The sequence below is a fragment of the Macrotis lagotis genome, chromosome 3, assembly GCF_037893015.1.
Source record: "Macrotis lagotis isolate mMagLag1 chromosome 3, bilby.v1.9.chrom.fasta, whole genome shotgun sequence".
NCBI classification, from domain to species: domain Eukaryota; kingdom Metazoa; phylum Chordata; class Mammalia; order Peramelemorphia; family Peramelidae; genus Macrotis; species Macrotis lagotis.
The window spans coordinates 300,855,750-300,868,657 of NC_133660.1; the positions used below are offsets into that span (position 1 = coordinate 300,855,750).

The 12,908-nt window shown below is 33.3% G+C and overlaps 1 protein-coding gene across 1 annotated transcript; it reads left to right on the top strand.

The window, feature by feature from the left end:
- The first annotated feature begins 2,771 nt into the window (after window positions 1-2,771).
- LOC141519640 (olfactory receptor 4P4-like) lies at window positions 2,772-3,689 on the top strand. Its single transcript, XM_074231819.1, has one exon. The coding sequence runs from the start codon at window positions 2,772-2,774 to the stop codon at window positions 3,687-3,689; it is 918 nt and encodes a 305-aa protein (XP_074087920.1).
- Window positions 3,690-12,908: the final 9,219 nt, after the last annotated feature.

The following is a 12,908-nucleotide window of genomic DNA, read 5'->3' on the forward strand; positions in this document are numbered from 1 at the left end:
TTTAAATCCACGCAATACTCAGCCTTTCCTGATTGATTCTACTCTGTAAAGGTTTACAAAGGAATCAGTGACTTTGACTCTTTACTGATGGTTATTTTTCTTGACTGATTCAGATGGAGAGGAGCTGTCATGTGCCTTGCTTTCTAGTCTAATGAGTTAATGTCACCATGAAAAACACAGCTTTGTTCCAGTTGTGGAAAAGGCTTTTGAAGATAATTTTAATCATTGTCTTGGAGTGCACAGATCAATATTTGTCTACATCTCTTCCTCAGGTATCAGTTTAATTTTTCAGGTGATATATTTGAGTTCTTGTAATATGGCATAATTGAGTTGTTGACTCTGTTTATTCAGTTGTTTTCTGGATTGAATTTGTTTTCATTATCTTGAATCCTGGATTTTCCTGAGATGAGGAGGATCTTTACCATTTTTTTGTCCTGGATAGTCTTTGACTGTCAGGATAATGTTGTGGATAACTGAGAATAATGTGGTTAAATGCAAAAATATCAGTATTTTTAGGATTACAGCAAAACCCAAGTATATTTTTAAAAGATCATTTTTTTCCCAAACAATATCAAAGACACACGGATATGCATCCAAGGTTTGCAGGTTAATATAACCTTCTTTTATATTATGTAATTATATTAATATCAGAAATCTCTGATTTGTTAAGTGTTTCTATAGATTTATATGCATTTGCACTAAAATCATAATCTTCATAGATTAAGTAATTAAATATATTTAATGCTATTGGGAGAGGTCTGTTTAGCTCATAAACATGGATGACATCATCTTGGTCATCTCTATGCAAAGTCTCAATTCTTCAATCTCTCATTCTCCCCAAAAGTATCTTTAACTATTTCCAAAGTGTGTTGTATGTCACCAAGTCATTTCAAACTTCCCTATCCTCACTAAGGGAGAATGAAAGAACATAAGACTAAAAGGGATAATAAAGATAATTTACATAAAGTTATATATTATGGAAATATGATTTTTTTACACACTGATTTGCCCCTCTCTTATACATGTTTGAGGCAGGAAAGGAGGCACTCAGGCAGACATTGCTTCAGTGAGCCCCACTGATCCTCACAGTGATACAGTGCTTAATATATATCAAAATTCATTATCCAATATTATCTGATCTATCACCGGGAACATATGAGGTTTAGTGTTATCTCTTATAATTTCTTTTTTTTAAAGTAAAGTATAACTAGTATTATTACCTTGAGATCGTCCCATGACAAACCATTCCTACTTATTCAGGTCTCTGTCTTGCAGTCACTGGCACTAGAGAAAGAATTGTGTTTATCCTAAAGTGTTTACAAGAAACTCTATATTTTTAGTGAGGATTGTTCTTTGGCTTCTTTCTGAACAACTAAGTATGTACAGGGGAAAATCTAATAAAAACCCTTTACTCTATTTTTATTTAATTCTGAGATATTTTATTACATCAAAAGAAATAATTTTCTATTACATTTTCATATATGTTTTTAATTGTTAGAGAGAAAAAGAAAGAAAGGAAGAAAGAAAAAAGGGAGGAAAAGAGATGAAGGGAGAGTAAAATATAACAAGAAAAGAAGGAAGTTATCTTTTTGTATCCCTGATCAAGTCATTCCCTATATGTAACTCAAAAAAGCACTTAAAAGTTACCTGCATAGATACTGATTTTGTGGGAATTTTGGAATCGAGAATATATGTTAACTTTGGTTTTATATTTGGCAAATGACACTGCAATGATATATAAGAATCAGAAGAAGGCAATCGATATGTTAGAATACATTAATATTATGACATGAGCAAGAATTAGCAGTCATTTAATGTTTGAGGTTGGAGTCTTGATTGATTATAGAGGGAAATAATTTGGAGTTACAAATGTATGATTAAATGGCACATAGCACATGGATTCTAACAATATTAGTTTTATGCTTTAGCTAGTCTATGTTTGTCATTCTTGGCACTGTTTTCTGAGAATTTCTAATATAATTCTACAAAATTTATATTTAGTCATTGAATTTCTGGTAAACATTTAATATGTGTATGATAACCTCCTGACTTAACTATGGTTTAGTGAACTGTATTCCAGTAATAATTTAATTTTATCTAGTAAGTAATTTATATTTGTGGGGGAATGGCATGTCAATATATGATTGTTCTATCCCCTTCAATGTTAAGCCTAACTTTCCTGAGTAATATTGAAAGATTCACATTGCTACTTAATATTTAGCCTTGTTTTTTTTCTAATGAAAAGATCAAATTTAGAGAGAAACCCTTTGTTTAAAAAGTGATTTTTTCATGTCTTCTATACTGTTCAATTTTCTTTTTAATCAAATACATTAAGTTTAACTATATTGCATTTATGCTATATGTATTAAACTTTAATTACATCAGTTTCACATGGTGACTAGACTCAAGAAAGGATCTCCTTCAACTTCAAAATACAGTCCTTATATTCTTTGGCTACTGACATCTCCTTCAGATTGTGTTATAATTTGAACATGAAGACATCAGTTTATTTTCTTGGCAAAGAAAGCAATGTTGGATGAACAATAAATATTAGAAACTTTTGAATGAGAAACATAATTTAAGGCTACCTTGATCGTCTCATTTAAAAAGGCTGAAAACAAAATTAAATTAAAATAATACTGTGTGAGTTGCTATGATGATGTGGATTTTCATTTTGCTCACAGAATTATCCATTTGATGCTAGCTAGGTTTTATCATGCCCTCTGTATTTTCAGGTTTCACTGGTGGGTAATCATTTCTACTTTCAATTCATGGAAAACCATAACAATGTCACTGAATTTATTCTCCTGGGACTCTCCATGAAGAAAGAAATGAAGAAAGTATGTTTTGCCATTTTCACCACCTTTTATTTAGCAATCTTCCTGGGGAACTTCATTATCTTTATCACCATCAGTTACAGCCATCTGATGCAGCAACCCATGTATTACTTTCTTTGGCATTTGTCCTTCATTGACCCATGCTTCACTTCCACTGTAGTTCCCAGGATGATTGGTGACTTAATTTCTTCCAGGAAGACAATCTCTTACAATTGCTGCATGACTCAGCTCTTTTCTTTTCACTTACTGGGAGGTGTGGAGATTTTCATTCTGGTATCCATGGCTTTTGATCGCTATGTTGCCATCTGTAAACCCTTACACTATATGACAATTGTCAACAGACAGAGATGCAACATGCTGATCATGACATCCTGGTTGTTGGGATTTTGGCATTCTGTTGCCCAGATCTTCATGTTGCTCAGGTTACCTTTTTGTGGGCCTAATCAAATAGAACACTATATGTGTGAGTCAAAACCCCTCTTAAAGCTTGCCTGCACAGATACACATGTTGCTAGCATTTTAGTCATTGCAAATACTGGAATGATTGCCTTGGTAACCTTTCTTATCTTGGTGTCGTCTTACATCATCATATTGTATAATCTTAGGAAGCATTCATCTGAAAGTCGGCGTAAAGCCCTCTCCACTTGTGCTTCCCATGTCTTGGTTGTTCTTTTGTTCTTTGTACCTTGTATCACCACCTATCTCCCTCCTTCTGATACTGTGAATGACAAAGAATTTGCAGTGTTTTACACTGTGATTGCACCTATGTTGAACCCTCTCATTTACACACTGAGAAATGTAGAAATGAAGAACGCTATAAGAAAAGTGTGGTGTAGAAAACTGACCAGATGAATTTTAACGTGTGATTTTTTTTCTTTAACTGTCCTCAAGGTAAGAAATAGGTATTTGCCTCACAAAAAATTCATAAAAAATGCACTAGTGCTGACTATCCAGACTCCAAATTGTCAAGAAATGTTACATTTCCTGACTCTTCCAGGGTACTCTGAAAACCTTAATGGAACTGTAACTATCTTGGCTTTCAAGAGTCTTTGTCTCCACATATTACTTTCATCAAAGCATTGTCCTATTCTTCATTACTTCAGTTCTACTTAAATATTAATTATTGGATTGTTTTAAAAAGATATAATGATGAAATATAAACATTTATCTTTACCTCATCATTCTCTGAAAAAGGGAAGGGTATTAGTCTTATAACTTAATTGAGTTGCATAGCATAGTCCTATTATCAAATCCAGTGTTCCTATAGAGCTAAACAACCTGTTTCCTCAAGTTTTCAATAATGAGCTGAATATGTGCAAAATTCTACCTAAAATCCTGTTTACATATGTCATCATGCCTAAAGCTTCCATGTCCCATGGAGCTTACTTCATACATATTGAAAATGAGGAGAAATAAAAAAGGAATAAGACAAATATCCTTCTACTATTTCTCAGAACCACAGAACAAAATTGAGAACAGGATAAGTCAAAGGTCTTTCATGAATCAATCATTCATTCAGTTCTTGGTAACTATGCTTGGAATTAATCTTTATCATCTCTACAATGAGGACCAGGGAAGAAAGGATGACTATTTCAGTCCTCCAGTTTTAAAGATGATGACTATCAATGGAAGAAACTCTCAAACATGTGAAATGGGAAGGAAAAGAAATAACATTTCCAAGTTAGGCCCTTTTAGCAAGTTGCAAGCTTCCTTATACTTTAAAAACTCAACCAGGCCTCAATGAAAAACAGATATCCAGATGAATGATTGTCTCTTGTAACATTTACCTTGTACTTTCACATAGTAGACACTTCAATTACTCTTCAATGAATTTTCAGGGTTTGAAAGAGAATGGCAATCTCTCTTTTTGGTTTTCTATACAGAAGTCATTCTTCCATAGATAAGAGCCTTCTCTTTGCAAAGGTCAGTTATATCTAAAAACAGGGTCAAGCTTGGGTAGAACTTTGAAATTATCAATTGTTTCCTTTGATATTCAATGAACTTCCCCTGTCTTTACATCTCTATGCCCTTTTTGTTCATCTTCACAACAATGTTACTCTCACTGATGTGTCTATTTGTATTCTTTCTCTCTAATATCATCCAGGAAATCTTGTTATAATGCATTCAACCAGATTTTAATGTCCTTAACAAAAGTCACTATATGCCAACATCTGATACCCATCTGAACCAAGAGAAAATCCATAGCCTCAATTAACAGAAAGGCTATCTATAATGCTATTAATTTACATCACAATTAAGCATCCTTTTCTATATTATTTCTTTTTGAATATCTGGAAAAACAAGCATCTTATTTTTATAGATGGACTGAAGGTGGGAGAAGGATAAATGGAAAATAAACTGCTTCTTATACTTCCCAGACAAGACATGCCTTAAGAAAGGAAAATAAATTTTTGTCAATAAACATGTAGTAGCTTCTATGATATTCTAAGCATTATAATATTCACTGAGGATTCAAAAAGAGGCAAAAGAGCACCCATTTTAATGGAGGAGACAGTAACCAGACACCTATACAAACAAGCTCATACAAGATAAATAATAAGTCATTAAGAGAAAGAAGTCATTGATATAAATAATCAATAAAATATATAAGGAAAGGCTTCATGTAAACAAAGGGAATTTAATTAGCATTGGAAGGAATCCTAGAAAGGTAAAAGGTAAATACAAGGAGGCAGAACACAGAAGGCATTGGGGGACATTTTAGATAAAATGTCAAGAGGCGAGATTTAGAGTGTCTTCTTTGTCGAATTTCATGGAGTGCAAAGTCACTGGATAGACAAGTGACAGGGAGTAAGGATCAAGGAAGAGGGTTTGGTTGGAGGAGATGAAAGAAGGAAGGAAAGAAGATAGAGAAAAAAAAGGAAGGAAGGCAAGATTCCTTTTATAATTATACACAGTAAATCAAAGCAAATACATGTTGACCTTAACCCAAACATTTCTCATTCTTACTTTGAATGTATCACTTTCTGTATCTATCTGTAGCAGGCATCAGAGGGGCTACCTAAACCTTACCATATGTTTGATGCATGTCCAAACAAGGGAGCATTGATCTCTTATTATTCTAAGGTTGCTTCATCTGAAATGTACTGTACTAATCATATGTTAGTACACCCCAGCCTTCCCAGCCTTTTCCAAGGATTTTTGGTTGATATGTAAAAGAACTTATGTAACAGACTCCTTAGGCTGTTCCTTCCCTGAATCTCCCTGCATGCTGTTATTTCTTATTCTGCTTCCCCTGCCCTGCTAGGACACTCAAGGGCTTCAAACTGTGGGTTTTTTCTTAATTTCATTACTCTATCTGTCTGTCTCTTTCCATCTGACTGTCTGTCTATATATCTAATCCATCATAAACATTAAAGAGATAGGGTTAAAATAAAATGTCAGAAAATATTGATCAGAAATAATGTTTTATTCTCTATGATTTACCTTTATGGAAATCATTATGGTAATGACCACCCCAACTTAGAAAGAATGTTTTATTTATCAAAAACCAAGGATGTGCAAAATCATTAATCTGGTTGTAGGGCTGACAGTGAACATTGCACATTATTAAGCTGTCTGTTTCCCCTCAATGATTGTCATCTTTATAGAATATTTTCTTTTCCTGGACTTATAATATCATGATGGTGGGTCAGGTTTTCCAGCTTTCTAATCATCTGTCTTCCTGATTTTGTAATTAACAGAGGGGGAGATATTCATGGATCCACTCTTCTTACTTATTGGCAAAAGTGACTGAAACAGGAAGGCTGAGTACATTCTAAAGAAGTCAAAAGGAATATAGATTTGAGATGCATTATACCTTGACACTACTCATCTACCTATCTATCTATGCATGCTGTTATATCGATGTTCTATCTGTCTATCTATCTATCTATCTATCTATGTTGTGCTCTATGTTGCTATCTATCTATGTTCCTATATATGCATCTATGTATCCATCTATCTACCTATTACCTCTCAGTAGGAAAATGGACATAGTTATATATACACATATGTATCCATGCACTAGAATCTGCATATATAAAGAAGCATACATATATATGTAAACATACATATTCATATAAAGAGAGCTAATTAGTGTAAAGTGCACAAGGTAAACTGAATTCAGGTCCTCCTGCCTCTAGTGATTGTACCCTATCCACTGTGCTCCCTAGCTTCCTTGATTGCCTCACATCCAGTCCTCCTTATTCATATTGGGACAATGGACCCAGATAACTCTGGGGGAGAAAGTAAGGCTAGTGATTTAGCACAGCAAACTCTCACTCAAATCCAATTCACTTGTCATGGCATTATCTGCCTGATGACAAGATCTCTTTCAAGTATGAATGGCAACAGAGTAGCTAGGTGTCACAGAGGATAGAGCACTGGTCCAGAGTTAGGAGAACCTGAGCTCAAATATGGCCTCACACTAATTGTCTGTGTGATCTTAGGCAAGTCACTCAAATCCTACTGCCTTCAATAAATAAATAAAAAAAAAACTTTTAAAAAATGAATGAAAGGCCAAAGAATAGGGCAAGTCATCTCCCAGAGAAGAAACAAGAAATAAGTGTTTGTAGTGGATTGGAAGAAGGGGAGGTGAGTTGAAGTGAGTGAACCTTATACTCATTGAAATTGACTCAGAAAGGGAATACAAAACCTACTCAATTGGGTAGAGAAATCTTTCCCTAGAGGAAAGTAAGAGAGGAAAAGAATGGAAGGCCCAGGTAGGTGATAGAAGGGAGGGAAGATTGTGGGAGGGGGTAGTCAGATGCAAAACACTTTTGAGGAGTGATGGGTAAAAGGAAACACAATAGAATAAATGGATTGGGGATAATAGGATAAAGAGAAGAAAGAAATACAGTTAGCAATAGTAAGATGGGAAAAATATTGAAATAGATTTCTCTTTAAAAAACACCATTTCTCAAATATAGATAACAGAGTCAAACATTAAAATTAGTCATTCCCCAAATGATTAATGATCAAAATATATGATCTTTTCAGATGAGGTTATGAATGCTAGATATTTAAATCACTTTAAAAAGATCTAAACTCACTATAAGTAAGAGATATGTGGATTGGAACGATTCTGAGGGACTAACTTGGGTTGGCTAAGAGGGCAGATAGAAAAATGGCAAATGTTGGAGAAGTTGTGGGAAAAATGAAACATTCATGCACTGTTGGAGGAGTTATGAAAGGATTCAGCAATTTTGTAGAGCAATTTGAAAATATGCCTGTCAGTCTGTAAAACCATGCCTACACTTTTAACTAGCAATATCTCTACCAAATCTTTCTTACAGAAGAGATGACAAACAGGAAGGAAAACTACATATAAATATATATATATATATATATATATATATATATATGTATATATTCTTATATAAATAAGGGTATTTATTTATTTTCTAGTGACAAAAAATTGGAAACTGAGGGAATGCCCACCAATTTGGGAATAGCTAAACAAATTGCAGTGTGTGTGATAAGATGAAATATTATTCTGTTTTGAAGAATGAAATGGGTCAAGCAACAAATGATAAAAAGAATTAATTATTTCATCCTAGATAATGACAATAATGAAACAAATTTCCAAAACCTATGGGATACACTCAAGAGGGCTGTCAGGGGATATGTGATATGTTTAAATGATTACATGATTAAATTAGAGAAAGAAGAAATCAATAAAGTAAATATGCAACTAAAAATTATAGAAAGAACAAATTAACCCCCGAACTAAATATTAAATAAGAAATTCTAAAAATTCAAAGAGAAATTTAAAAAGTAAAAAATCAAGAAAACTATTGAACTAATAATAAAACCAAGAGCAGTTTATTTTTTGAAAAAAAAAACCAATACAATTGATAAATCCCTGGTAAATTTGATTTAAAAAAAGAAAGAAGAAAACCAAGTTGCTAGTATCATAAATGAGAAAGGTGAGCTCACCATCAATGAGGAAGAAATTAAAATAATACATTGGAATTATTTTGCCCAACTCTATGCCAAAGAATATGATAATCTAAGTAAAATGAATGAATATTTACAAAAATATAAGTTTCTGAGATTAAATGAAGAGGAAATTAAAAACTTAAATAACCCTATCTCAGAAAAAGAAATCAAGCCATTATTGAATTTGCTAAGAAAAAATCTCCAGTGTCATGTGTAGTCACAAGGCAATTCTATAGAACATTTAAGGAACAACTGGTTGCAATCTTATACAAACGTTTTGGAAGAATATGTGAAGCTGGAACTCTGCCTTACTCTGTCTATGGTGCTGATACCCAAACCAGGAAGAGTTAAAACAGAAAAAGAAAATTATAGACTTAATGAATTATAGACCTAATGAATATAGATACAAATATCTTAAATAAAATATTAGTCAAATGACTACAAGTTATCAGTAGGATAATACATTATGATCAATAGGATTTATCCCAGGAATGCAGGGTTGGTTCAATATTAGGAAAACTGTTAGTTTAATTATATCAATAACATACCTATCAGAAATCATATGATCATATCAATAGATGCTGAAAAAACTTTTGACAAAATACAGCACCCATTCCTACTAAAAACACTAGATTGTATGTGAATAAATGGACTGTTCCTTAGAATAATAAGCAGTGTCTATCTGAAATCATCAACTAGTATTATATTCAGTGGTGATAGGCTAGAGGCAATCCCAATAAGATCGGGGGTGAAACAAGGATGCCCATTATCACCAATACTATTCATTATTCTATTGGAAATGTTAGCTTCATCAATAAGGGAAGAAAAAGAAATTGAAGGAATTAGAGTAGGGAAGGAAGAGACAAAACTCTGACTCTGTAGATGGTATGATGTTATATACCTAGAGAATTGCAAAAATTCATCTAAAAACTACTAAAAATGATCAGCAACTTTAACAAAGTAGCTGGACATAAAATAAACCTTCATAAACCCTCAACATTTCCATATATGACTAGCAAGATACAGCAGAAAAAGCTAGAAAAAGAAATCCCATTCAAAGTAACCTCAGACAATATAAAACACCTGGGAGACTACCCGAAAGGCAAACTTTTTGAAAACAATTACAAAACATTTCTCACACAAGTAAAATCAGATATAAGTAACTGGGGAAACATCAACTATTCATGGATAGGTCAAGCTAATATAATAAAAATGACAATTCTAACAAAACCAAACTACTTGTTCAGTGCCTTACCAATCAAAATTCCACAAAGTCACTTTAATGAGTTGCAAACCCTAGTGCATAAATTTATATGGAGAAAAAAAAAAGACAGGGATTTCCAGGGATTCAATTAAAAAACAGTGTAAAAATACTGGCTTAGCCTTAACAGATCTTAAATTATCTCTATCTGAATGCAGCCATCAGAGGGACTACCTGACCTTTTCCCTAGTTTGATGCATGCCCAAACCAGGTGCATTGATCTTTTGTTATTCTATGGTTGCTGTAATTAAAAGCTGCAGTTCTGACAGAACATTACTAATTCCCAGGCTTTTCAAAGAATCTTTGGTTATTATGCAAAAGAACTTACGTAACAGACTCCTTAGGCTGTTTCTTCCCTGAATCTCCCTTCTACTATTTTTTATTCAGCTTCTTCTGCCCTACTAAGACACACAAGGACTTCAAGCTTTGTGTTTTTTCTCAATTTCATTATTCTATCTATCTAGAAATCTAGCCCATCATTAACATTAAAGATATTCAGTTAAAATAGAATGACAAAATATTAATCAGACATAATGTTTTATTTGTTAGCATTTACCTTTAACATATAGGTGGAAGTCATTATGGTAATGACCACCAATTTAGAAAGAAGGGATTATTTATTAAAAACAAAGGATGCCAGAATCATTAATATATTTGGAGGACTGATAGTGAATGTTGCACGATATTAAGTTGTCCTTTACCCTTCAAAGAATGCCATCTTTTTAGAGTTATTTTCTTCTCCTGGACTTTTAACATCATGAAGGTAGGACAGGTTTTCCAGCTTTCTAATCTTTGTCTTCCTGATTTTGTAATTAACAGGGGGGTAGATATTCATAGATCCTCTCTTGCCTATTGGTAAATTGGTATTTGATACAGTAAGACTGAGTACTGTCTAAAGAAATCAAAAGCAATATAGTTTTGAGAATCATTATACTCCTTCTCAAGGTATCCATCTAGCTATATATTATTTCTATTTAAAAATGAATATAATTATATACACATACATGTATACATGCACAAGCATCTACTACATGGAGACATATACATATATGTAAATAAACATATTCACAGAAGCACAGTCAATTAGCAAAAAGTATCTGAGGTCAACTTTGAACTCAGGTCCTCCTGACTCCAGATGTGCTGCCCTATCCAGTGAGCTCCCTAACTTCCTTGATTGCCTCAAATCCCATAGTCCTTATTCATCTCTGCACAATAGACCCAGATGGCTGTGGAGGAGAAAGTAAGGCTGGGAATTAGCTCAGCTCATCCTCCCTCAAATCCAATTCACTTGTCATGTTATTGTCTCCCTGATGAAAAGAGCTTTTTCAAGAATGAATGACAATAGAATGGAGTAAATTGTGCCCTATAAAAGAAGAATGGAAAAGTTTTTGTAGTGGATTGGAACAGGGAAAGGAGAGTTAGTTTACTCTCTTTGGAATTGACTCAGGAAGGGAATTAAATGATTACTTAATTCAGCATAGATATCTATCATTCTCTAGAGGAAAGAAGGAGAGGAAATGGGAGAATGGGAGAAAGAATGCTGGAGATCCAGGTAGGTGATAGAAGGGAGGGAAATGTGCAGCAGGGAGCCATTAGATGCAAAACACTTTTGAGAAGGAAATGGGTAAAAGGAGAGAGAGAGAGAGAGAGAGAGAGAGAGAGAGAGAGAGAGAGAGAGAGAGAGAGAGAGAGAGAGAGAGAGAGATAAGAGAATAAATGGGTTGAGGATAATAGGATAAAGAGAAATCAAGTTTGCAAGAGTAACTGGGGAAAATATTGAAAGGTGTTTCTCTGTTTAAGCCCTCATTTCTCAAAAGAACGTAACTGAATTAAACATACAAAAATAGTTATTCTCCAATTGATTAATGATCTAAAGATTTGAAGAGTTTTCAGATGGTGGTTATGAATGTAATCTATTTAAATCACTTTCAAAAAAGGTCCTAGTTCACTATTAACAGGAGATATGTGTGTTGGAACAATTCTGAGGTAAGACCTCGGGTTGACTAATTGGGCAGAAAGACAAAATGACAAATGTTGTAGGAGATGAAGGAAAAATGAGACATTCATACACTGTTGGAGGAGTTGTGAAAGGATTCAACAATTCTGTAGAGCAATTTGAAATTATGCCTAAATGTCTATAAAATCATGCCTACCCTTTTACTTAGCAATGTCACTACCAATTCTATATTAAGGAAGAGATGAAAAACAGGAATGAAAAGAGCCTATCTATATTATATCATATTATATCATATCATATCATATTATATCATATCGTATCGTATCGTATCATATTGTATTATGTTATATTATATTATATTGTATTGTATTATATTATATTATATTATATTATATTATATTATATTATATTATATTATATTAATTATATGGATATGTTGATATTTATATTTATATATAGATATAGATAAATAGATATCCTTATATAAATAAAGATGTTTATTCCTTTTCTGGTGGCAAGAAATTGGTAACTGAAGGAATGCACATCAGTTAGGGAATACCTGAACAAACTGTGGTGTGTGATTAAAATAAAATGTTATTTTGTTATAAGAAATGATGAACACAATACTCTCAGTAAAAAAACTTGCAGGAGCAGATGCAGTGGGTAATGTACTGTTGACAAAGTTGAAGGATGATCCGCTGTAAATAACTTAGCTATTCTCAGCAAAGCTGTGACCCAAGAGAACGCTGAAGTACTTATGATAAAGATTACTAACAGTCCCCCAAAACAGTTAATGGGGTGTGAATACAGCCTGAAACATAGCTTTTTTTTTTTTTTCCTTGAGATTTCTCTTTAGGGGGTTGGGGTAGGTTATGTTTGCTTTTGCAACTTGGCTGTTGTGGTAGTATTTTCC

Coding starts and splice junctions, on each gene's coding strand:
- LOC141519640 (XM_074231819.1), top strand. CDS start 2,772: ATGGAAAACCATAACAATGTCACTGAATTTATTCTCCTGGGACTCTCC.